Source organism: Eptesicus fuscus, chromosome 11, assembly GCF_027574615.1.
Source record: "Eptesicus fuscus isolate TK198812 chromosome 11, DD_ASM_mEF_20220401, whole genome shotgun sequence".
Lineage (NCBI taxonomy): Eukaryota > Metazoa > Chordata > Mammalia > Chiroptera > Vespertilionidae > Eptesicus > Eptesicus fuscus.
This window is the reverse complement of record NC_072483.1, coordinates 78,821,920-78,848,617: the sequence shown is the minus strand read 5'-3', so window position 1 is coordinate 78,848,617 and position 26,698 is coordinate 78,821,920. Positions and strand designations below refer to the sequence as shown.

General features: G+C 35.7%; 1 protein-coding gene and 1 pseudogene across 2 annotated transcripts in view; both read right to left on the bottom strand.

The window, feature by feature from the left end:
* KANSL1L (KAT8 regulatory NSL complex subunit 1 like) overlaps window positions 1-26,698 on the bottom strand; it is a 96,834-nt gene that overhangs the window by 34,601 nt on the left and 35,535 nt on the right. For both annotated transcript variants that reach the window (XM_008145210.3, XM_054723292.1), the window contains exons 5-6: window positions 26,471-26,592; window positions 6,618-6,822 (exon numbers count right to left, since the gene is read on the bottom strand). In XM_008145210.3, coding sequence (XP_008143432.2) covers window positions 6,618-6,822; window positions 26,471-26,592 — 327 coding nt within the window. The remainder of the gene's footprint in view (window positions 1-6,617; window positions 6,823-26,470; window positions 26,593-26,698) is intronic.
* Window positions 963-1,057, bottom strand: LOC114232862 (U6 spliceosomal RNA; annotated as a pseudogene).

Genomic DNA, 26,698 nt, shown 5'->3' with positions numbered 1-26,698 from the left:
CACAAATTGAGTGCCTTAAAACCATATAAATTAATTTCTCATAGTTCTGGAGGCCAGAAGTCCAAAAGGAAGGTGATGGCAGAACTGCACTACTTTTGAAGTATTTGGGGAGAAACCTTCCTTGTCTACTTCAGCTTCTGGTGGCTCCTGGCATTCCTTGGCTTGTGGTAGTGTAACGCCAATCTCTATCTCCATCCTCACATAGACTTCTTATCTGTCTCTGTGCCTCAATCTCTCTCCTTTCTCTTAGAAGGACACCAGTCACAGGATTCAGGGCCCATCCAAATCTAAAATGATCTTATTTCAAGATCATTAACTTAATTACATCTACCAAGTTCGTATTTTCAAATAAGGTCACTATTGGTTTGCTAGTGACCATAACAAAGTACCACATCTGCATGGTTCACACAAAAATGGACTGTTTCATAGTTCTGGAGGCAAGAAGTCAGCTGAGGGTTTTTGGAGCACTGTGAAGAATCTGTTCCATGCTTCTCCCCTAACTTCTGGTTTTTGCTGCCAATCTTTGGTGCACCTTGATTTGTAGAAGAATAACTCTGATCTCAGTCTTCAGCTTCAGATAGCATTCACCCCGTGTGCATTCAACTATGCCCAAATTTTGTTTTTTATAAGGACACCTGTTATATTGAATTAGGGTCCACCCTAATCACCTCATCTTGACTAATTATTTCTGCAACAACCCTATTTTAAAATAAGCTCACATTCTGAGGTACTAGGGGTTAGGACTTCAATATATAAGTTCTGGGGGACACAACGTAACCCTACCCATATTTCATTCCACTATCTTTTGGTTTGCATAGTTTCTTTCTTTTTAAAGTTAAATTTTACTTATCAATTACAGTTTACCTTCAATATCATTTTGTATTACTTTCATATGTACAACATAGTGGTTAAACTTTACAAAGTTTTCCCTGATATTCCCAGTACCCAGCTGGAACCATGCATAAAAATAGTAACGCTTCACACATTTGCGTGTCAGAGGCCATGCTGATCTTCTCTGTATCATTAAAATTTTAGTATATATGCTGCCAGAGAGCACGCCTTCATGGATTTTTATGAGAAGACAGCTGTAATTCTTATCCTTTTTTTGTTACAGGTAAGGTATTTTTATTTTTATTTTTTTCAAGATTTTTTCTGTCTCCTGCAATTTGAGTATGTTATGTCCCGGTATTTGTATTTATCCTGCTTGATGTTCTGCTTCCTAGATATGTGGCTTGTTCCTTGTCATAAACTTTGGACAATTCCCAGCTACTGTTACTTCAAATAGTTTTCTGCTCCATTCTCTTCTACTCCTCCTGGTATTTCAATTACACATCTGATACACCAGTTGAAATTGCCCCAAAATTCTTGGATGTGCTGTTCTGGCTTTTTTCCCCATTCCATCTTGTCTTTTCATATTAGTTTGTAAAGTTTCTATTAACCTATCTAAGCTTGCTGATTCTTTCCTCAGCCATGTCATCTACTGATGAGCCCATGATAGGCATGCTTTATTTAGGTTACAGTGTTTTTTATTCTAGCATTTATTTTTGACTCTTCTTAAGAGTTTCCATCTTTCTGCTTACATTACCATCTGTTCTTGCATGTTTTATACTTTTTCCATTAAAATATTTTAACATATTAATCATAGTTAAGAGAATTCTAACATCCTGGTCATAGTTGAACCTGGTTCTAATGATTTCTTTGTTTCTTCAGTGATTTTTTTTTAGCATGCCTTATAATTTTTTGTTGAAAGCTATGATGTATCCTACCTAATAAAAGAGTAATATGCAAATTGACCCTAACTCCGCTACACCCACAAGCCACACCCACCAGCCAATCAGGAGCGGATATGCAAATAAACCTAACCAAGTTGGCTACAGCCAGAGAGAGCAAGGTTTCCCAGGCAACGGAGGAAGCCAAGTTTTCCGCCTGCCCTTGCAGGCCTAAGCCTCCACTCAAGCTACAAAGTTTCAATTATAGAAGGTAAACAAATTCAAACAGAAATGGCGGCAGCCACAGAGCTGGAGGGAGCAGGCCAGCGTTGCCCCCCGCAACGGAAGAAGCCAAGCTTTCCACCTGCCCTGGCTGGCCTAGGCCTCCACTCCAGGCTACAAAGTTTCAATTACAGAAGGTGAATTAACCCCAATAGAAATGCCTATGGCCATGGAGCGAGTGGGAGGCTTGGCTCCGCTCTAGGCTATAAAGTTTCAATTGTAGAAGGTAAATAAATTCCAGATACCAGGGCCTCCGCTTGGGTTGCCAGGGGGCGTGGCTGGCCTGCAAACCACCACAGGCCCCTCGCTCAGGCCGCCCCACGCCCCAAGGGAACCCCCATCCTGATCCAGAACACCCTTCAGGGCAAACCAGCTGGCCCCCACCCCTGCACCAGTCCTCTATCCTATCTAATAAAAGAGTAATATGCAGATTGACCATCACTCCAACACACAATATGGCTGCCCCCATGTGGTCAAAGATCCTGCCCCCATGTGGACACAAGATGGCCAGCAGGGGAGGGCAGTTGGGAGGCACCAGGCCTGCAAGGGTGGGCAGTTGAGAGGGACCAGGCCTGCAAGGGAGGGCAGTTGGAGGCGATCAACCCTGCAGGAGAGGGCAGTTAGAGGTGACCAGCCCGGCAGAGGAGGGAAGTTGAGGGCAAATAGGCTGGCAGGGGAGCAGTTAGGCATCAATCAGGCTGGCAGGGTAGTGGTTAGGGGGTGATCAGGCTGGCAGGCAGAAGCGTTTAGGGGCAATCAGGAAGGCAAGCAGGCGAGCAGTTGGGATCCAGCAATCCTGGATTGTGAGAGGGATGTCCGACATCCCTCGAGGGGTCCCAGATTAGAGAGGGTACAGGCTGGGCTGAGGGATACCCCTCCCTCCATGCATGAATTTCGTGCACCGGGCCTCTAGTCAAGTAATAAGACTGAGACAAATAGAACCTGAGATGTTATATTAATCTGGCTAACATTGGGACTGTTTTTAATGTCTGGTAATTACCAGAGGCCTCAAATTCCTCTAGCTTTTGTCTCCCCTGTTGACTTTTGAACTCCTTAAGTACTCCTTCTCCTCAGAGTATATGCCTTATACAGCTGCAACCCACTATTACACTGGAGTCCTGTTGGTGTGTGGTCAAGTGTGGGGGAGAGGAAGTATATCTACTACCATAGCATAATCTAGCATAATCTGAAAGTCTCTTCAAACTAGCTCCTGGCTTCTTTTGATATACCCCCTTCCATTTTTTTTAGCACTTCCTCTTTTCTGATAACACCTAATATCTTCTTTTCCCCAGCCCCAGAAATCAGCCATTTCTCCAAAGATCCCTGGTTCCTTTCAGTAGGGAATGTTATTAGTGCCAAATGTACTCACTGCTATTAGGGTAGTTTGAGTCTGGACCTGTCATATCAAATTTGGTAGCTATTATGCACCTGTGGCTATTTAAATCAAAATTTAAAAAAATAAATTAAAAATCCAGTTTTTTGGTTGTACTAGCCACATTTCATGTGCTCAATAATGACATGTATTTAACAGCTACCATATAAGACAGCACCAATATTTATAGAACATTTCCAGCATTACAGAAAGTTCTATTGGGCATTACTACTCTGGACTCCTTCATAAGACAAATTTAGGCAACACAAGCACATAAACACACATACTCATAAATTCTCACTCTCCATTACCTTTTAAATATCTTCCTATGTCCCACTACATTAATTCTTTCTCATATTAAACAATTATTTGTTGAGAATATACTATTGGGTACAGTAGGTCCTTGGGTTACGTCAGAGATATGTTCCTACGGTGCGACGTAACGCGATTTTCGCCGTAGAACCCACCTACATCACTCACATGGAGCACATACACAGCAGTAATGAAGTGAAACAGTAAAAACAATTTAAAAGATACTAATTCCTGACCTTTACTTGTGGTAAATAAATAATAACAAACATAAAGCACATATGTACATACATTGAAATGACAGAACTTTTTTTTTATATAAATAAATGGGAGATGGCGATGTAACTACGAAACAACATACATCGAGTCCGACGTAACCCGAGGACTGCCTGTACTTACTGTTCAAGACCCTGTAGATTTAGAAATGTACATCCCTTTTCTCTAAAAAATTAAATGTAATGAAAAGTTAAAAATAAATGATTATAATAAAAAAATCTATATATATTAAAGCCTAAGTGACTGAACAACCAAATGACCAGTCAACCAGTTGCTATGATGCTCACTTCCACCAGGGGGCAGGTGCTCAATTCAAGAGCTGCCCCCTGGTGGTCAGTGTACTCCCACAGTAGGAGCACTGCTCAGCTGACCGATGGGTACCAGACGCAGGGCTCATGGCTGGCTGCTGCAGCTCGGAGACCACAGGGAGTGGCAGTGAGCCTACTGAGTGGCAGCAGCCACAGGCACAGTGGGTGCGGAATGAGTGGGAGCAGCGCGGTGCCCGGCCTGGGCTCGGGCTCGGGCTCCTCCCTAGCCACCTGCCACTTCATGCACTACTACATCCCCTGAGGGATCCCAGATTGCAAGAGGGCACAGGCCAGGCTTAGGGACTCCACCTGTGCACAAATCCGTGCACTGGGCCTCTAGTGTATTAAAATAATACAGGGTGTTTGTTACATCAATATATACCCCATAGTGGGACTATCAAGGAAGGCTTCCTGAGAGAAATTACATTTATTACGTTTAGAAAGGTAAATAAATATTAACCTGGCAATTTTTGGGTGGGGGCATTTGCTATTTTCCATCAGTATTTTTCATCTCTGTTTCAATTACTCATTTAAAAATGCTTTATTTCCCCCATACCTTGTCAAAATTCTGTTTATCTTTGCCAATCTTTTATGATGCATTTCTTAGACAAAGCCCAACCCAAACATATACTGTCTTTACTGATTTCTAGTACACAAAAGATTTGGTTTATTTTTGTTGTTATTAATGTAATGGGTAAGAACATTGTCTTGAAATCAGACTTATTGCTTACTAGCTGTGTGACCTTGGGCAAGCTACTTAATCTCCCTAAAACTCAATTTCTGCATGTAAAGGAGGGATTAATAATAACCCATAGTTAAATGTTTGAGGATTAAATAAAACAATGTATTGAAAATTCTTAGCACTGTGACTGGAATACACAAGTTACATGGTCTACTAGTAACAATAATCTTATACTTGTTCCTTTTTTTGCTAGAAGTTTTAAATTTGTTCACACCTTTCTTATCCAATTTTTACATTATCAAGGCACACATACATATTTTAATAACATCTAGCAAATCCCCTAAATTATTCAGATTCTTTCCAGTCCATATATTATGGCATATTCACATGTAAAATATTGTAGATAGACAATTCTATTTGTAACTACAAAATTACAAAATCAATTTCAAAAATGCTATTTACCTATTGCTTATAGCAACTTTACATAAAAAACATTAAATATGGCTTCATATATAAGATCATTAAATAAAAATATATTCCCATTTGTAAATTCTGAAATAAAACAAATATTTTCAAATTGGTGGAGCATACTAATAATAATTGGTAAAAATCAATCTATTAATAAAAACCAATTTGTCAGAATCCACATTCCTATTTATTATTGGAGCCTACAAAGCCATATTTATAATTGGTTACTAACTAATGAAACAAAGCATCTTGATTTTTATACAAATACATTTTGAACACTTAGTGTAGTCATTAGAAACAATATTAAGTGATAGCATCAAGGTGAATTTCTTTCCTTTGACATAGTCTTTTAAAATATAATAGGAAAAAAAGCATGTCATATAAGAACTATAGATAATTTCGTTTGCCCTTCATCAGTTTAGATATGCATTGAAAGATATATTACTAACATTTTGCTAACAAATGAAAACTACATTTTTCAAAATGAATGCTGTTAAAAAATATATTTTATAATTTTTAGAAAAAGGGTAAGAGAGAAGGAGAGAGAAAGAGAAACATCAATATGAGAGGGGGACATCAACTGGCTGCCTCCTGAACACGCCCAACAGGGGATGGAGCCCTGACCAGGAACTGAGCCAGCAAGCCTCTGATGCATGGAACGACGCCCAAGCAACTGAGCCACAAAGGCCAGATGTTTTTAATGAAGTATATTTTATTTGTAAAAAGTGTATGCATGGACATAAAAATTTCACTGTTTACAGTCAGTCTAGAAAAAGGAAATGGAATGCTCACCAGGGTTAACAATTACCAAACCTAAATAAACAGCAATGCCATTTAATCCAAAATAACTGACAGCTGTGAAGATTTTATTTTTCTTTACTAAGACAAATATGCAGTACACTTGGGTTTCCTTATTACCCTTACCAGTAAAATTTAAAAAATAATCTTGATATGTGATTTTCCTTCAAATTAGTTTTAGTAGTGAATTTTTAAAAATGGGGATATGAAAAATTTCAAAATACACTGCTATGTTTAAAAATTATTAAATCCCACTAATATACTGTCAATACCTATTATATCACTTATAAACTATATATTTAAAACTTTCTAGATATAATTATTCTAAATAACAGTGCACAATCCATATCCTCTTGTACATTAAATATATTGATGGAAGAATCTTTGTTCATGTTTCCTAAAGGCAAACTTACCTGTGGAGTCCAATACAAAGTAGGGCTCAATCTGTAGAGTTTTCTTTTGTGGAAACTCTGAAGTGGCCTTGTTCGAGCTGCTGTACTCATGACAGTCAAGGATGGAGATTTCAATCTTGTTCTGTCTTTTCTCCTTTTCTTACTGTGCTTCTGGTTAAGTAACCAGCTACTCGAGGAAGAGAGCTCATCTAAATTCTCTGAAGTACTGAAATGCCATGAAATAATTGGGGAATGGAAGGAATAAAACAAAACAAACAAACAAACAAACAAACAAACAAAAAAAGACAAAGAAAACTAAATGTAAATTGCCTTAATCTATTATGACAGAAGAGTATTAATTTTAGCCAACTTTGTGGTAACAATTGGTGAAAGAATCTATATGAATAGGGAATTACATATTCAAATTGTGGAAATAATTTCTACTTCTATTTTCTCCTGCAAAACAAATCCCATAGGTTAGAAATGCTCACATGGGTTCACCAGTACTTCATGTATGTTACATAGTGTTGTAACTATTTAAATATAATGATTTTTGCATATGGGTGAAATTACATAGGATTATAAGTTTAAAATAGCGCTCATCTCATCACTGCATTAGTTGCTCTTAAGCACTACATACAATTTCAGTGAATTTTGAAACAAAAATGCAATTCTACTATATTTAGAAATTTTTTAAACTTCTGATGATACAGAAGTCATAACTATAAAATAATGAAAGAGATCACACAAAGTACATTTAAAAAGCATATTAATTTTATGATTATTCTTCATATTAATTTTTAAACATTATAAATATTTTAAAGCTCAGAACCTCAGGAGGAAGTTAATGTTTATACCATGCAAATTTAACTTCCTTTATAGCAGTACATATATATAAAATAATTAAGCTTTTCAGGTACTACAACATACCAATTTCAACCTTACTGATATAGACAGAAGCTAGTCAATTTAGTATTCTCAAATCAACAAGTGAATCTGCTATATGTAAGTTCTAATCAATATCTAAGTTCTAAATGTGCTATTTGGTTCAAATAGAATCAGTATTTAATGGTAAATGTAAGATATGGTTTCCCTATAGCAATACCACTGGTTTTAAATCAAATTTCTGGTTATTATAAAATATTCTATTAGCTTGTAGATAAAACAAGTAATTGAAGAATGACTGACACAGAAATAACAAACCAAAATCAAAGGTACCTAAATGGCTTATGTTGGTGAAACCAAAGAAAATAATTAAATATGAATTTAGCCACTATCATACATTCAACAAATACATAATTGATTATGCACTACTGGCCAGGCCAGTATAGGAAAAAGAGCCTATAAAACTATTTCACTTCAAAAGTATTAACCTGAGTCTGCAGAGAGCTCAAGTCAATAATGTTTTAAGTCCCAGTTTATAACCACTCTAAAGATCTATCTGAGAAAGATTTAACATATAATGCTACTCTCAAATTAACAGGTTCAATATATCCTAGTGTTACTTTATGTGAAATACAAGTCTTACTATGGAAAATTTTAAGTGCATCACTGCTAAGTAACAGTTTGCTTTTGAGAAACCATCTATAGAACTGGGCTATCATGTCAAGGGTAACCAGAAGTTGTAGATGATAGCCTTCTATCAAGTTAGGCACTGGGCAGGGCAGGTGGCTGGCACAGAAGTAAGTCAAGGTCAGGAAGAAGAGAGGTTTCAGCCAGTAGTTGGTATCAGAGGTGATCAAGTCATAGAGCTAGGATCCAGGAAGGTGGGCATAAATCCAACACTAAAAAAGATTCTTTGTCCAGCAAGTTAGAAACAACTTTAGGAAGATTATACTGGATACTTGAAAGAGCGAAGAGCTCTTATTCTAGGAGCCTGAAGCACAGTTAACTAACTCTTCTATTTACAACTCTTTCATTGTTGATGAGCCTTAGTTTCCCCCTTGCCACAGGAGGCTTAGTCCTAAAGGTGAGCCAACAACTCCTCTTTGAATGATAGCATAAGCTTTTGCACTGGCTAGAGGCTCACAAGCTGATTTAAAGAAAAGCTTGTCATTTGTGTCACTAAATGTCATATTTTCAACTTTCTAAGGTAGCTAACATTATCATAGGAAAAAAAGTTTAGTTTTATTCTTTTTCTTGATTTAAGTATGTTCCAAGCTGCAGACAATTCATCCTTAGATGACACTAACACTTTCTAACTACTAAGGAACCTTATAAAGTGTCATCAAAAGTTACCCTTCTCAACCTATACAATGAAAACTACAAAACATTATTAAAAGAAATCAAAGAAGACACAAAGGAATAGAAAGATATTCTGTCTTCATGGTTTGAAAGAATCAACATAGTTAAAAATGGCCATATTACCCAAAGCAATATACAGGTTTAGTGCAACCCCATCAAAATCCCAAAGGCATTTTTAAAAGAAGCAGAACCAAAAAATCAACAGATTTCTATGGAACCACGAAACATACTGAATGGCAAAAGCAACCTTGAGAGAGAGAAAAAATAAAAGAACAAAGCTGGAGTATCACACTGGAAGTATTGTTAAATTCTATCACCAAGTGACAATAATCAAAACACACAGTATTGACAGAAAAACAGGTACACAGAACAATGGAACAGAATTGAGAGACTAGAAATAAATTCACATGTATATGGGCAAATAATTTTGACAAAGGAACCAAAAACATACTATAGAGAAAAGAAAGCCTCTTCAATAAATGGTGCTGGGAAAGTTGGAAAGCTACATTCAAAAGAATGAAACTAGACTGCTATCTGTCATCATAAATAAAAATGAACTTTAAATAGATCAACGACTTAACTGTAAGACTTGAAACAATAATCTACAAAGAAGAAAATATAGTACTAAACTTATGGATCTCGGTCTTAGAGAAGATGTTATGAATTTTGCTTTTACTTCCCTCAAAGGCAAGGGAAGTAAAAGCAATAGTAAATTAATGGGACTATATCAAACTAAAAAGCTTCTGCCAACAAAATAAAAAGGCAATGAACTAAATGGGAGAAAATATTTGCAAACAATACCTCCAATAAGTGGATAATACCCAAATATATATAAAGAACTCATATAACTTAACACTAAAAAAACCCAAACAACCCAATTAAAAAATGGACAGAAGATCTGAACAAACACTTTCCCCAAGAAGACATACAAATGGCCAACTGATATATAAAAAGATGTTCAACTTTACTAGCTATCAGGGAAATGCAAATTAAAACCACAATGATATACCACCTCACATCTCTTAGAATGGCTATTATCAACAAGACAAGAAATAACAAGTACTGGAGAGATGGTAAAGAAAAATGAATCCTCATTCATTGCTGATGGGAATGTAAACCAGTACAGCCACTATGGAAAACAATATGGAGGTATCTCAAAAAAATAAGAACAGAGCTACCATACAACCCAGCAAGTCTTCTTTTGGATACCTATCCGAAATTTTGAAAACATTGATTTATAAAGATATGTCTACTCCTATCTTTATTGCAGCATTACTCATGGTGGCCAAGACATGGAAATAACCAAAGTGTCCTTCAATGGATGATTGGATAAAGATGTGGTACATATATACAATGTAATACCACTCAGCCATTAGAAAAAATGAAATACTGCCATTTGCAACAATATGGATGGATCTGGAGACTATAATGCTAAGTGAAATAAGTCAGATGGAAAAAATCAAAACTGAGAGCTTCATCTAAAAAAGTAATCACAAAGTCCTGAGTTCATGTTTTATTAACCCTGTTAAATTTCTCTACGTCATTTAATGACTTTCTGAAATCAATGATTTTCTAATACAATACTAGAAAATCTTGGCAGTTAAGATATTTATGAATGATAACAATAGGCATTCAATTTGTTTTTACAGAGTATGAATAGAAAACTTCATGTAAATTTTTTAAAATATGCTTATAGGAACCAAAGGCCCAGAAGCTAGCCAATTAATTTCTTACCTAATATTTTACTATAAATCACTACTACAATCAATTTCTGCTAATATTATATACTTAAATCAAATTAATAAATAAAGTAATCTAAAGATACAGGTATATGGAGGTATGTATTAGGTAACTTCTTGGTGTCATCTTGGTGGTAGTGGTAATGGTGGATAGATGTGGAAAGACAGTCTAATTCCAAGCCTTTTTTTAAAGCCAGTGAAAGTCTAGAATTTTTTGTAGTAAATTATTCAAGTATTTAATAACATTTGCTTAAATCAAACTGTGTTCTTAGAAGGACTGGAATAAATATTATAATGCTCTGCTCAAATACCTTTAGTAAATAAGAAACTTTTGAACCTGGTTATAAAGTTAGACTGCTACACCCTAAAAGGATATAATATATTTCATAAAATTATTTTTATTCCCAAGGAATAGTAGAGAGTAAGTATTTAACACAGAATTTAAAAACACTGATTTAGGCCAGTGGTTTAACATTTTCTCCACATTCACCTATTCTCATGTTAAACATACTTAAAAAGAAGCAGAAATCAATCATGGAAAAGAGAATTAGAATGTGCATTCACAAAGATCATGATATACCCCACCCCAGTTTCCCATACACTCATACACACAAATACCCATACCCACCACACTGCTATGAATAGTGTCCTCACAAAATTCACATCCACCAGGAAACTCAAAATGTGACCTTACTTGAAAATAGTATTTGCAGACATAATTAGGTAAGATGAGGTCATACCAGTTAGGGGGGCCTGAATCAAGTCACTGATATCCTTGTCAGAAGAAACACAAAGACAAAACGGAGACCCACCAGGGAAGAATGCCAATAACCACCTGAAGCAAGGAAAAGACAAGAAAGAGTTCTTCCCTACAACCTTAAGAGAGCATAGCCCTACCTAACACCTTGATTTTGACCATCTAGCCTTCAGCACTGTGAAAGAATAAATATTTGTTATTTTAAACCAATCCGTTAGTGGCAATTTATTAAAATAGCCCTACGAAACTAATATATCCATAAAAATACACACCTAAGAATATTGTTTTTCCATAATCGGCAATCTCTATTTCAAGTCTCTCCTTTTCACCAGTTGGAGTTCTTTGATGAATTCAACCCATACCAACTAAGGTAGGCAGCAACTTTTTCCCAAGTACCCAAAGTCCTGAATTTACTACATGCTTTTTCCTTGATAGTGTTTAAAGAAATAAATGCATCATACACTTAGGTAACTCATTGATATTTAGGATGACAGTAAGCAACTTTAAAGAAGTATATAAAATTGGACTTATATAAACTTACTAAAATGGCCCTCTAAGGACATTACTTATCATCCAAATGGCAAAAATAAACACCTTTCAATATCCAGGCATTATCTGGTATAAAGAAAACAGTGCCTTGGCCAGGCCATTTCCCTACCTTGGGTATTAAGTAGGGGAACTAGCCCCTTACTCAAAAATATAAGTCTCTTCAACTTTAGCAATAATAAAATGTATTAAAGTATACTATAAAATGGCATTCTAAATTAGATGTGGTCGCTTTAAAAAAAATTAAGGCACATATGTATTCTAAAAATTTAAGGTGCATCTTAATGCAGCCATTAAAATAGAAAAGAAATATTTTAAGTATAAAAAGCTTCAGATATCATTTTTTTCCAACTTTTTTTATTAAGGTATTATATGTGTACATATCTTACCATTGCCACCCCCCACCCCACTCCCATATATGCCCTCACCCCCCAGAGTTTTGCGTCCATTGTTTATGCTTATATGCATGCATACAAGTCCTTCGATTGATTTCATAACTCCCCCACCTCTCCCTAACTTTCCCCCTGAAATTTGACAGTCTGTTTGATGCTTTACTGTCTCTGTATCTGTCTTTTTGTTCATCACTTTATAATGTTCTTTACTATCCCTAAATGAGTGAGATCATGTGGTATTTTTCTTTCATTGACTGGCTTATTTCACTTAACATAATGTTCTCCAATTCCATCCAGGTTGCTGCAAATGATGAGAATTCCTTCTTTTTTATGGCAGCATAGTATTCCATTGTGTAGATGTACCACAGTTTTCTGATCCAGTCATCTGCTGACGGGCACCTAGGCTGTTTCCAAATCTTAGCTATTGTGAATTGTGCTGCTATGAACATAGTGGTGCATATATCCTTTCTGATTGGTGTTTCTAGTTTCTTCGGATATATTCCCAGGAGTGGGATTACTGGGTCAAATGGGAGTTCCATTTTCAGTTTTTTGAGGAAACTCCATACTGTTCTCCACAGTGGCTGCACTAGTCTGCATTCCCACCAGCAGTGCACGAGGGTTCCTTTTTCTCCGCATCCTCGCCAACACTTGTCGTTTGTTGATTTGTTGATGATAGCCATTCTGACAGGTGTGAGATGGTACCGCATTGTTGTTTTGATTTGCATCTCTCGGATAATTAGTGATGTTGAGCATGTTTTCATGTGTCTCTTGGCCTTCCTTCTGTCTTCTTTTGAAAAGATTCTATTTAGGTCTGTTGCCCATTTTCTTATTGGATCATTTATCTTCCTTTTATTAAGTTGTATAAGCTGCTTGTAGATGTTGGAGATTAAACCTTTATCAGTGATGCCATTTGCAAATATGTTCTCCCATGCAGTAGGCCTTCTTGTTGTTTTGTTGATGGTTTCTTTTGCTGTGAAAAAGCTTTTTATTTTGATGTAGTCCCATTTGTTAATTTTCTCTTTAGCTTCCATTGCCCTAGGGGCAGTGTCAGTGAAGAATTTCTTTTGGCATATGTCTGAGATTTTGCTGCCTGTGGATTGCTCTAGTATTTTTATGGTTTCCCGTCTTATGTTTAAGTCCTGTATCCATTTTGAGTTTATTTTTGTGTATGGCGTAAGTTGGTGATCAAGCTTCATTTTTTTGCATGTATCTGTCCAATTTTCCCAACACCATTTATTGAAGAGACTGTCTTGACTCCATTGTATGTTCATGCCTCTTTGTCAAATATTAATTGAGCATAGTGGTTTGGGTCAATATCTGGATTCTCTATTCTGTTCCATTGATCTATATGTCTGTTCTTGTGCCAGGACCAGGCTGTTTTGAGAACAGTGGCTTTGTAATACAGCTTGAAATCTGGTATTGAGATCCCTCCTACTTTATTCTTCTTTCTCAGGATTGCTGTGGCTATTCGGGGTCTTTTTTTATTCCACAGATATCATTTTATTGAAATAAGGTACTAAGGTGCTTCCAACAGATCTCAATTACAAAAATAATGTATAAAAACAGCAAGAAAATATATACTAAGGAATATAAGTGATTTCCACTTTTTCTTAGTATTTTGTGAATTTTCTAGTTTTTCTACAATGAGCTTGTACTCTTTACATTTAAAAAACAAACACAAAAACAAAAAATGTCATCTAAAACTTAAGTCTTTTTTATATTAGGGACTTCTAATAAATACATTATTAAAATGTTATTAGAGAATAAGAAACTTCAGAAACATAACCATAAAAAGGTGAGTTTGAGGCAACTAAAAAATATGAACATAGATAATTTCATGACAGTGACTCATTATGGCTCTTCTGTAAGAGTAATAAGTATATGATAACATGATGACAAGTTTAAAAAGCTTATCAAAGAAACATACAAAGTATTTATACTTAAAATAACAATAGAATTTGCTTTTAAAAAGTCCCTAGAAAAAAATGTGTCAAGAAGGGAAATAGTTGAAATGAGTTAGCAAAGTCTTGAGAATCGTAAATGCTGGGAATATATGGATTCACGTTCTATATGTCAAAGTTTTCCTTAATAAAAGGCAGAGAGAAAAAGAGATGCACTATTACATTGCTATCTGCCATTCTTACCTCGGGCTCTTAACTTAATTTTAAGTAGGACTTTGCAAGAAGCCAATATGACAGCTATATTTTCCTGAGAATTGAGATGTAAAGTTTGTCAAATATTTCTAATATGCAGTTTGAGATACAGTTCAGATTTTTCAATATAATCTCTGAGCTGTTTTCTGACATATGAGATTTAAATAGCTTTAAGACTTTCTGATTTACTAATTAGTATCTTTCATTTTAAAAGAAAATTTGGAAATAATAAAGTTGAAAACAATGAAAGCTAAAATATTTTTCAAAATCCCATCATCTAAACAAATATAGCTTTCATTAAAATTTTTATTTATTACCTTCAAGTCTTTTTTGCTATGAAATTATATTGTCAATTATTTTGTTATCCTGATTTTCTCCCTTAACATTTAAAATAAGCATTTTTGCATATGTTACATACTTTCTATACACTAATTTTTTAATAGCTACATGACATTCCATCCAGTGGTTATATAACACTAGAGGACGGTTGCACAATATTCATGCAAGAATAGGCCTTCCTTCCCCTGGCTTCACTCCCAGTCGCCCAGGAGCCGGCAAGTCCCCGCTCCATGGCCCGCCGGGAGCCAGCAAGTCCCCGCTCCCGGCCCACCGGGAGCCAGCAAGTCCCCGCTCCACGGCCCGCCGGGAGCCAGCAAGTCCCCGCTCCCGGCCCACCCGGAGTCAGCAAGTCCTCGTTTCTGTCCGGAGCACCGCTCCAGCAGCTCCCTCCGCCACCCCCCTTCCCCTCATAGCAGGCATCACGCCCCTCCTGGCAGCTCCTCGCCTGCATATGCAAATTAATCTCCATCTTTGTTGGGTTAATTTGCATACTCACTCTGATTGGCTGTGGGCGTAGCAGAGTGATGGTTAATTTGCATGTTTCTCTTTTATTAGGTAAGATTCCCTATATACATTTATTTAAACATTCCCTAAAACATTAGGTTTTAGACTTATATTAATAGAGGTAAAAAGAGGAAAGCAATTTTTTTCCTACTGCCATTACTTTAAAAACACAGCAGGGAATGTTTTGTTTTCTTACTGATGTTGTTCTGCACATCTCTAATACAATCACTAATGTCATTCATAGTCACCTAAAATTATGTTGAAAATTTCAACCTGGAATGGGCTGCTAATAAATGATGTTTTATCATAACTGAGAAGTGACTATAAAATATTATGAGGGTAAAATAATTACTTTATAGGTGATTAGTTTGCCAGTTTAACTGCAGTTTTTCAATTAGGATACCCAATTAGAAAGAATGGCTGCATTTCGTGCGGTAATTGCCATTAGTGGAAATAAATAGCACGGCAGTGATTCACTGAAATTTAATTTCATATCATATTCTAGGATTCATTAAAGCAAAACAAACAGCAGCAGCAACAATAAAAATCTAGACATTATTTCAAGTAGAAATTCACTTCCTCAGAGATAATACCCCTTGGGGTAAACAAGGATCCATTTACAACATTTTATCATTATTTTAGAGTATGAGATCTAAAAACCAATAACTATTTCTATAATGGTAAAATGTAATGCTCCATTTGTTTGAAGACTCAATTTTTTCAGTTGCTCAGTTCCTGGTGACTCATCTCAGACCCTGCTGCCAAAATTAACAAAGCCAAAAACAACAATTCTGACTTTTGGCAGATACTGCCACAAAATGAGAGATAGGAACTAGGAATCAATGAATAACAAGTGGACAAACAGGTGCCCTGGAAAAAAATTAACCAAGAGAATTTGCTGTAGACTTTATGAGAAAGGTTCATTAGGATATTTAAAAACTGACCTTAAATACTTCTTAAAATTATATTAGACAGGAAGTTCTATGTGGTTCACTAAAAATATATACAAAATAGGTGGCTAAACTTCAAACATTCACAATTTAAATTTCTTCTAACCTACTTATAAACAAAAACCACAACAAAATGTGATATAAAGCTAGAATATACATATATTTATTAAAAGATCTGCACTCATAAGAGTACTTATCTGATAATCCAAGTATACAGAATACAGCTGAAATAGCAAAAGTCTTTTATTTATTTATTTATTTTTTTTTTTGAAGGTACAATCTGTTGCTTAGAAAGTTGCAAGCGCAAAAGTCTTTTAAATAAACTAAAAAGATCTCAGTAAGCCCGTGCACGAAAGCTCACTCCTGTTGCTGTGCTGAGGCCTTCTCTCTTACTACAGTACAGATGCATCTACCATTTTGGTCATCTGACTTTCTAATCCAGAGTTAAACTAGATGAGAGGAAGCAGGACTGCAGGAAACAGCCCTCGAGAGCAACAACTAAAATGTGGAAAAAGAAACAAATATGGAATGCTTATTACCTGCAAAAAATAAGACTTTAATTCATTCAACAAATATGTATTCATGCTCATGATGTGACTCTTACTGCTAGGAAAATAGCAGGTAATAAGACAAATAAACAAAAAAAGTCTTACTTTTTCATCCAGGAAGACAGATAATAAACAAGTTTAAAAAATAAATATCACACTTGTTATTTCACTTGATCCTCATAAGGAGCCAGGATGCAGACTGTTCTCATTTCAACTGTGACTTATAAAGTTGCCTAAAATCACAATGCTACCAAGTGGCAGAGTTGGGATTGATCTCAGAACTGATTCCAAAGTGATATTCTTAATAGTGCGTTTTCTTCATAGCACTTTATCAGGGTATACAATTACATTTATTTGTGCAATTATTCAGTTGATATCATTTTCCCCTACAAACTAGATTCTATTCCACGAGGACAGATACCACAATTTTTTCTTCAACATTGCAAAGACGGTATACGTTTAAATCTGCTGTGCCCAATCCAATGCCTGATGCATTGAAGTTGCTCAGTAGGTATTTGTTAACTATTAAGTGAATTATTTTACAGACATACAACTATTAATAGCTCCTGAGGATGTGGTCATAGTGATGAGCCTGAGTTACCAAAAAATGGAATTAGTTCAGTATCATCCAAGAAAGGCAATGTGTAATAAATTTTATTAAAACAATTCTTCCCAAATGGTTTATTTGAAAGTTTTTGGCACTTAGGTAGAATCATCATTCCTCCTACTGTCTTGGGTACCTTTATTCATAATACCTTCTAGGTTACTAACACATGTTGGGTAATTTCTATTTACTAAATCTCTTGAGTTAGGCTAACATAAAATTATTATGCCCAAAGCAAAGCAGTGGTGTTACAAAAAATACACATTTTAGACTGTATTGAAACTTTTATGTTTTTATTTTTCATTTGTTTGAAAAAAAAAAAAAGGGAATTCCTCAAAAATAAACATTTACTTGAAGAATATTAGCACTAGAAAATATTTTAGAAAATATTTGTGTCCCAGTAAATTTAAAGATAAAGAAGTGAGATGTAAAGAAATGAATGACTTGCCCAAGGTCACAAAATGTCTAAAACAAAAAGAATATGTAAAATGTGTGTACTGACATAACCACCAGTTACCCTAAAGCTACTAAATTATTTTAAAAAACACTATAATGGAATAAGAATAAACAAATGTTAAAACTTGGGGGGCGGGGGGGAAGTAAGAGATTAAATACCCCAAGATGGTTTTTTCAGAAGGTATGTTTTAGGTAATATGAGAATAAAACCTAACAGTGTAAGTGTTCACTCTGAATTTTAGAGTACTTCATTTAATTACAGTATTCCATACCAACTAAGCAGACTAAAGGATAGCAACTTTATATCTTCCCAAGAGATGTGACTCCCAATACTTGTACAATGAATGTCTTTAGTAATAGCTGGCCTATAAATCTTTATAGGACCCCAAATCTTTATCCTAACTCAGGCCACTTTGAAGCATTAAAAAAAAAAAAAAAAAGTAACAATAGTTCTAAATCAATGACTAGTATGCTGCCCCCCCAAAAAAAATAACAGACTATATCTACAATTATTACATATACTAGAGGCCCAGTGCATGATTGAATCATGCACGTGTAGGGTCCCCTACACGCTTTCGCTTTTCGCGGTCGAGCTGGGTGCCTGTCCACTGGTGCACCAGGCCTTTCAGAAGCCTCTGGCTCGGCTTCTGAAAGGCCTGGTGCCAGAGCAGACAGGCACCTAGCTCCCCCACTTTTGATGGTCCGCGGCCGCTAAGGGGGGCTACCCTGCTGTTGAGAGGCGCAGGGGGCGGGACTCCCGCCCCCTGTGCCTCTCAATGGCCGCTGAGGGGGGCTGCCGTGGACACCTGGCTACCCTGTGGTTGAGAGGCGCAGCTAGGTGTCCGCGGCAGGCCCCCTCAGCGGCCGCGGATCTGGCCATTGAGAGGCACAGGGGGTGGGAGTCCCGCCCCCTGCGCCTCTCAACAGCAGGGTAGCCCCGCTCATTGGCAGCGGATCCGTGCCTCTCAATGGCCGGATAGGCCACCCCGAGTCCCGCCCCCCCGCCTCCCGCTGCCCAATCGTGGGCGTAGCAGAGTGATGGTAATTTACATGTTACTCTATTATTAGATAGGATTATGTTGTTATATAAAAATAGCAATGGCTAATAATATTAGGCTGTTTCTTCTGTGCCAGGCATGGTTCTAAGATCTATACTAATAAAAGAGGAACATGCAAATTGTCCAGGACGCCATCACAGTAACAGTAACGACCAAACAGAAGGCTGGCAGGCTGCTTGGTGTGACAAGGCTGGCAAGGGGGTTAGTGAGGGACGACCAAATGACTGAACAGCAGGCTGCGTGGGGCGACCAGGCCAGCAGGGGGGCAGTTGGGGGCAACCAGGCTGGCAGGAAGGCAGTTAGGGGCAATCAGGTCGGCAGGAAGGTGAGCAGTTAGGAGCCAGTGGTCCCGGATTGTGAGAGGGATGTCTGAGGGGTCCCAGATTAGAGAGGGTGCAGGCTGGGCTAAGGGACCCCTCCCCACCCCGTGCACGAATTTCATGCACTTGGCCTCTACTTCTCACAGGACCATATACTGTATGATAATCATATCTGCAAGACATACATTTACCTCTTAGTCAGTGATCTGTTGAGTAATAAACTACATTTTAATAGGTCCAATATGTATCTTTTAAAATAATATGACTGTAGAGACTTGGTTAGAGTGGAGACTGAATGACTGTCAAATGTTGCTTAAGACTATAAAACCTTTGGAACAAAGAGACTATAAATATTTAGATATCACAAGACTTTAAGAACACATAAAGCAAATATGTATTATTTATCATAGTAAATTACTAAATTTCCTACTACTTTTAAATTTTTAAAAATTTTATTGATTTCATAGAGGAAGGGAGAGGGAGACATAAAAACATCAATGATGAGAGAGAATCATCGATTGGCTGCCTCCTGCACACCCCACACTGGGGATCGAGCCCGCAACCAGACATGTGCCCTCGACTGGAATAGAACCTGGGACCCTTCAGTCCGAAGGTCGACACTCTATCCACTGAGCCAAATCAGCTAGGGTTCCTGTTATTTTTAAATATACCTTTTGCCTATATCTATAAACATTCTACAACTTTCCAATTTTAACAATATGATCGATCGCAGGATTAGGATGAATAATGTCATTTAAATGTATTTTCAAAATTATGATGTCCATTGTATTTTCTAGTTATCCTTTTTTTAAAATTTGATTTTCAAAGAGAGAGGAAGGGAGAGGGATAGAGATAAAAACATCAAGAGAGGAACATCATTGATCAGCTGCCTCCTGGACATCCTATACTGGGAATTGGGCCTACAATCAGGGCATGTGCCCTAACCAGGAATCGAACCGTGACCTCTTGGTTCCTGGTTTGACACTCAACCACTGAGCAACACTGGCTGGGCTCTAGTTATTCTTTCGGAAATATATGATTTGTACCCTTTTTCTTAACTTTTTATTGTGAAATATAAGGTACCTACAGATAAGTACATAAAACATTTATTTTATGTTTAACTTGTAAATATGAAGCATCACCTACTTGTCTACTGTGCCATAAACACCACTCAGGTCTAGAAATGAAACATTATCAGCACTTAAGAAGCCTCCTCCCCCATATGGACCTCATCAAAAGTTAAATTCATACCTTTATCAGCCTTCTGAATAATTCAAGGACCTGAGAACTATTTATATCTATTTACCTTCGTCCTGACCTATATGCTATTGTTACTATGGACTTTTTAAAAACTCCATTAGACATATTTTACTATTTGTTTACATATACCCACACAGTTATTTACATTTTATTTGTTCTTTATTTCTTGTTTCAGCTCAATGGCCTATGGAAGATCACCACTTTCTATTGCCTGAAGCACATCCTTTATCATTATCTTTAACAATAACTAGAATCTACTAGTGACAAACTCAAGTTCTGACTTATTTGAAAACATTTGTACTTCACACTCAGACTTCAAAGATGTTCTCTCTGGATACAGAATTTCTAGGTAGACAGTTATTTTCTTTCAACACATGGACAATATCATTCCACTCTGACTCCAATTATTACTCTTGAGAAGTCAGCTGTCAGTTGCATCATGGCTTTAATCAAGGCACTGTCTTTCTCCTCCAAGGCCTCCACTGTTGCTTTTAGATGTTCCCTGGGTCTTTCTTGTTTTTTTTTTTTCTTTCTCTCAGATTTTCTCTATACTTCTAGGGGTAGATTTCTTATTTCTCCTGACTTCCTGAATTTGGTATCTTTCACTAAATCAAGTAATTTTCAGCCACTACCTATTTAAATATTGCTCCTGCTTCATTCTCTATATCATCTTCCAGGTCTCAAATTAAGTCTCATATTAGACCTGCTAATATTTTTAAACAATTTTTAAATAACTCTGTGTTTTCCATTGTTTTGTCTCTTTTCCTACATTCTGGAATTTGTCTTCTAATCTACCTTCGTTACACATTCTCTCTTCAATGTGTCATTGCTACAAACTTATTTAGTTTTTAATTTCAATATTTTTTAGACATTTTATTTGGACCTTTTTCAAATGTGCTATGTCACTTTTATAGTTTCTTTCCTGCAGATATTTTCAAGTTTATCGTTTATTTCTAAAATCAGTACAAGCACTGTTTTTTAAATAATCAGTGTTTATTTGATAATTCTAATATCTGAAAACTTTATGAACTTTTTGCTATTGTTTACTCTTTATTTTCACTTTTATTGCTCTGTCTCCTCAGATGCTTGATTATGTTTGACTGTGTACTAATCTAATCACTGACCTTGAAAAATCCTGAGAATTTCCTGTGGCTAAGAAAGAAGGTGACTTCCTCCAGAGAGAATATGCATTTGCCTCTGTCATCTATCTTGTAGTACTAACCATTCCAGAACCATTTTAAACTAGAGATTCCTTAGATGACTCATTGATGCAAATTTGGACTGAAAATTCCATGTGAAAGTCCCTACCATGGTCAGACCATCTCAAAAAATATATATGCTTTTTTCTTTTATCTTCTGCTCTGCTCAGCACCAAGGCAAATCTCCCAAATGGTACCCAAGGGGTGGAAAAGGGGAAACAGTTACCTTCTGATTACATTTACTGTAAGGATGTAGCCCCTGGAGGAGGGTTGTCCTAGCTACTCTTCCTACCATAAGCAAGGCCATGGCTTTCTCTTCCTCTCACCCTACAAACTGTTAAAACTTCATTTGATTTTTCTGGATTTAGCTTTGATTTCTCTCTCTCTCCACATAGAGCTAACAAAACCTCAACTAAATTTTGTCAGAATTTGGCCTCAGACAAAATTTGATTGCTGTGCTTTACTTAGCTTTCTGGGTGCTTGTTTTTTTTCTTAGCTTGTGGCTTAGAAATATCATTAAAAACATTCACTAATTTCTCATTTTCAAAATAAACAATAAAATATTACTATACAATCCAGCAATTCTACTTTTGGGTATATATCCAAAACATTAAAAGCAGGAACTCATAAAAGTGTTTGTATACCCATGTTCATATTCATAGCAGCATTTTATCAGCAATAGCCAAAAGGTAGAAGCAACCTGAACATTCATGCAAGGATCAATGAAAAAATGAAACATGGTCTAAACATAAAATAGACTATTATTCAACCTTAAAAAAGGAAGGGAATGTTGACACATGCTACAATATGCATTAACCTTGACAACATCATACTAAGTGAAATAAGCCAGTCACAAAAGGACAAATACTGTATGATTTCACTTACATGAGGTACCTAGAGTAGTCAAATTCATAGACACACCAAGTAGAATGGTGATTGCCAAGGACTGGAAAGAAGGAAGAATGGGAAGTTATTGTTTAATGGGCGTTTCAGTTTAGGAAGATGAAAAAGTTTCTGGAGATGAATGATGGCAATTGCTGTGCAACAATATGAATGTAGTTACTGCCACTAAATTTAAAAGTGGTTATAATGGTAAATGTTATGTTATATACATTTTACCAGAAGTTTTAAAATTCTTATTCAAATGATGAATTTTCTTACCGTCACATTTACTTACATACATAAAATGAAGAGTGTTTATATGCTTAATAGGGACATCTTCAGAAAGCACTTTGTGTCAAGTCTGAATAACATTAAACAGACTAAGCCTTTACTCTTGAAAATCTTTGAATATGAAAGATGTGGCCTTCATATACACTGAGAGCCTAGATTATTATGATCTCTGAGTGCATAATAATCTGGCCACTCAGTGTATATCCTATGAAATAAAAGGCTAATATGCAAATTGTCCCCTCGACCAGAAGTTCGACCAGCAGGCAGGCCGGCCAACTGCCCATGTCCCCTCCCCCTGGCTGGCTGTCTGGACACCACCCATGCATGAATTCACGCACTGGGCCTCTAATACACACACACACACACACACACACACACACACACACACACACTCTGAGTGGCCAGATTATTATGAGTTCAGAGATCATAATAATCTGGCCACTCAGTGTATAATTATATGTAAAGAAAACAATAACAAAATATTGGAAAAATAGCAAGATATAAGAAATAAAACTAGGCCTCAATTTGACATTAGTTACAGGGTCAAAAGGATCATAAATACATAAATTACACATTGCTTCAATACAGATACCTTTAAATAAAGCTTTTTCATAAGTTACTATATTATATTACTTATATTAAGTAATCTTTAATTTTTAAAACTACTGTAATATCCTCAAATGAGAGTAATGTAAAATAATCTGTTAAATTCGTAGAATATCACTACTAAGCATTTATTTTATAAAAAGTTGAATTAGAGGATACAGTACTTTTAAATTCTTAACTAGTTTTACTACTATCAATTAAGTATTTTTCATAATATTGTTAAGGGGTTTAAAAAAGAACCTAGAAACCACATAATATCCTTCTCCAGGGATGAGCTACTCATACTACAATAACAGGGGGAAGACAAAAAGAAAGAGCAATGTTTTACTGTTAATGTCTATCCATAGCTTTACCTAACTCCTCCAACTCCATTTCCCACTCTTAATTTGGCTACAATCACTTGATAGACAACTGCATCTACACCCATCTTAATCTCTTTCACGCCACTCTCAAGAACATGTATTTTCTTCTATCTTAAGGTCCCTCCATCATAAGTTGGTGATATGTAGTTCTACATTCCCTATCTCTAGCTCTTTCCCTTCCCTTTATTTTAATAAATTTACATTTCTTCCACCTTTAAAGAAAAATACCTTACTTGACCTTGTACATCCTCTTCACTATATAGCCTTACAGTCAAGTAACTATGAAGTATAATTAATCTTGATTCCTTCTCTCTACTTCATCTCCATCTACATCCTTAACCAGCTCTTTCTCCTCCATCATGCCACTACACTGCTCTTGCTAAGGTCTCAATTTATAACCGACTAAACCACGATACATTTCAGGACATCTCTTTGGCATCTAACACAACTACCACATAGTCTCAAAATTTTCCACTTTTCATTTAGAGTTATTACTCTCTTATCTGCAACATATTCCAGTTTCTATGTTGGCTTTATGGAATATATTTTATGGCAGATATTGTCATGTAGAATTTTTATAGAAACTTTAATGAGACGAGGAGTATTTCCCAACTCTTTTGCTTCACACAGCAGCAGTTTGCTGGTTATCTGGCAGCAAAGCATTTAAAATTTGCTCTTTGATGAAAAGTAGCTATATTATATTTTCTAGCAAATGTTAGAGAATAAAACCATCTTTCTTTGAAGGGAAATATAACATTTTGATTAAAAATGTGAAAATAAATGCTTTTTGAAAGAAATTTTTTATGTAGAAAGGATTTTGAAAAAAATGTTGATTGTTGCCAAAAATAAATTAATAAGTTAGTAAAATTAATAAGATTAATTAAAACACATATCAGCATACTTCAAAGAGGTAGAAAACAAATATTTATCTACTTTTAAATCTATCAAACAAAGAACTTTAGTAAGTTTTGAACCTGTTACAAACTTTCAAAAATAAACCTTCCAAATAATTTATAGGAACAACTATTTGACATCAGGAAAGATGGCAATTACTGTCTGGTTTCAACAAGAACCTTTGAACTATTAGACAGGATTGAAAAAGTAAGATTTAGTAAACACAGCCAATGTTACATTTCTTTCATTTGGATGTATGTACCTTTACTAGGTATCTTTTTCAACTATGACAGCTATTAAAAATCAAACAGGCAAACAACCTCATGTAATTCCATTATCATTATGTGATATTTTAAAAAATTACACAGTTCATCTACAAGTCCTTTAAAAGTGGTGACTTCGTCTTCTTCATCTTTGTATCCCTAGGACTTTGACCCAATGGCATAACCAAATAGTTATACAATAAATACTCTGTGAATGAATGACCAAATATTCAGGCAAGTACATTAATATGAAAATATGTACACACACTCATACACATATCTATGTATGTATGTAATACCTAGTTAGGTAAACAAAATATTACCTAAAATGGGTAGCCTCAAATCACAATGCACATGCATCAATTTGATGGTGTTAATGGCTCAACTCGTAATTATAATTTCTTAATTAAGATATGTTCTCATAAATAAATATATCAGAATTGTCCTACATATAACATGTGAGACTCTTAACTTACAAAGTGAATCATCAGTGATACAAGGAATAAATATAGAGTCAAAAAAATAATAAACCAAAACCAGTAAAAAAGAACTGTTTCCTTAACAAAACAATGGCATAAATAAAACTGTAAAAGTATTAAAAATTAGACTTGCAAAATAACAAGTTCAAAATAGAAATCAAATAAGGGCATTTTTATTTTAAGACTTGGTTTATATCCAACAATCTCTTTAAGAATGCGATGGCTATTTGCATAATTTTCACAATCGTATAAATTTTCCTTTCAAGCTATATTTAAAATTTTTAATAATAAATCACATAATTACATATACACTTAGTCCTCTATAGTACATTACAATTTTATTGGAGAAAAATTAGATGCAGCCACAAAATTATATTCTATTAACATCTTTAATTCTAATTGCATCTCTGAAAGGAAAAACTCACAAAAAAGTAAGCATAATAAAAGAGAACAAATGCTGTTCCCAAAAAAGGATTAGGTTTCAAAGTATATACATATACATATATACATATACATAAATTACAGATATAACATAATAAATTGCTAATTATTTCATGATTATAGGGTCATATTAATTATATCCAGAAAACATTTTCCTTATAACACCGAGACACAAAATGGCTGAGTAAAACTTAAATGAATTTTATGAATAATGTTTATCAATCTTCTGTGTCCAAACCTGTATCTAGGATCTTTTTTCCTTAAAATGTATTTCAAGGTAAGTGTGAGCTTAAGGATATAAAATGTACAGAATAGAAAATGTATTAAATAAAGCAGTAGTCTGTAGCAAAGAGTATAACTGTTTGTCTTTTTTTACAAATATCATAAAACTTCCTGGAAAGCTGTCTCTATTATTCTCAGACTTGTAGTTACCCTACCTATATAAGTTTGATGTTGTCCAAAAACGTACCCATGGTCTATTCATTGTACTTTCATAGTGCTTAAGGAAAAAAAAAGCAGCTGTAATACTTAAAAAATAAAACAAGCGAAGCCAAACTTAGAAGCAAAACGATCTCATTGTTACTTACCTCCTGGAAATGCCATTAGCCCGACATTTATGGCTACAGGACTTGGAGGAGAGGGGTGATGAAGTTGGGGACATGTTGAGAGGGGCAATCAAACTGTTGATGATCTCAGTCAACTGTGCACTCTGCAAGAAAACAGTCAAGTGCTAAGCAAGAACTGAGTTAAATCTCAGGTCTTCAGTATCTATTAAATGCTTAACTTCTCATGAAACAAGTATGTTTTTAGTAAAT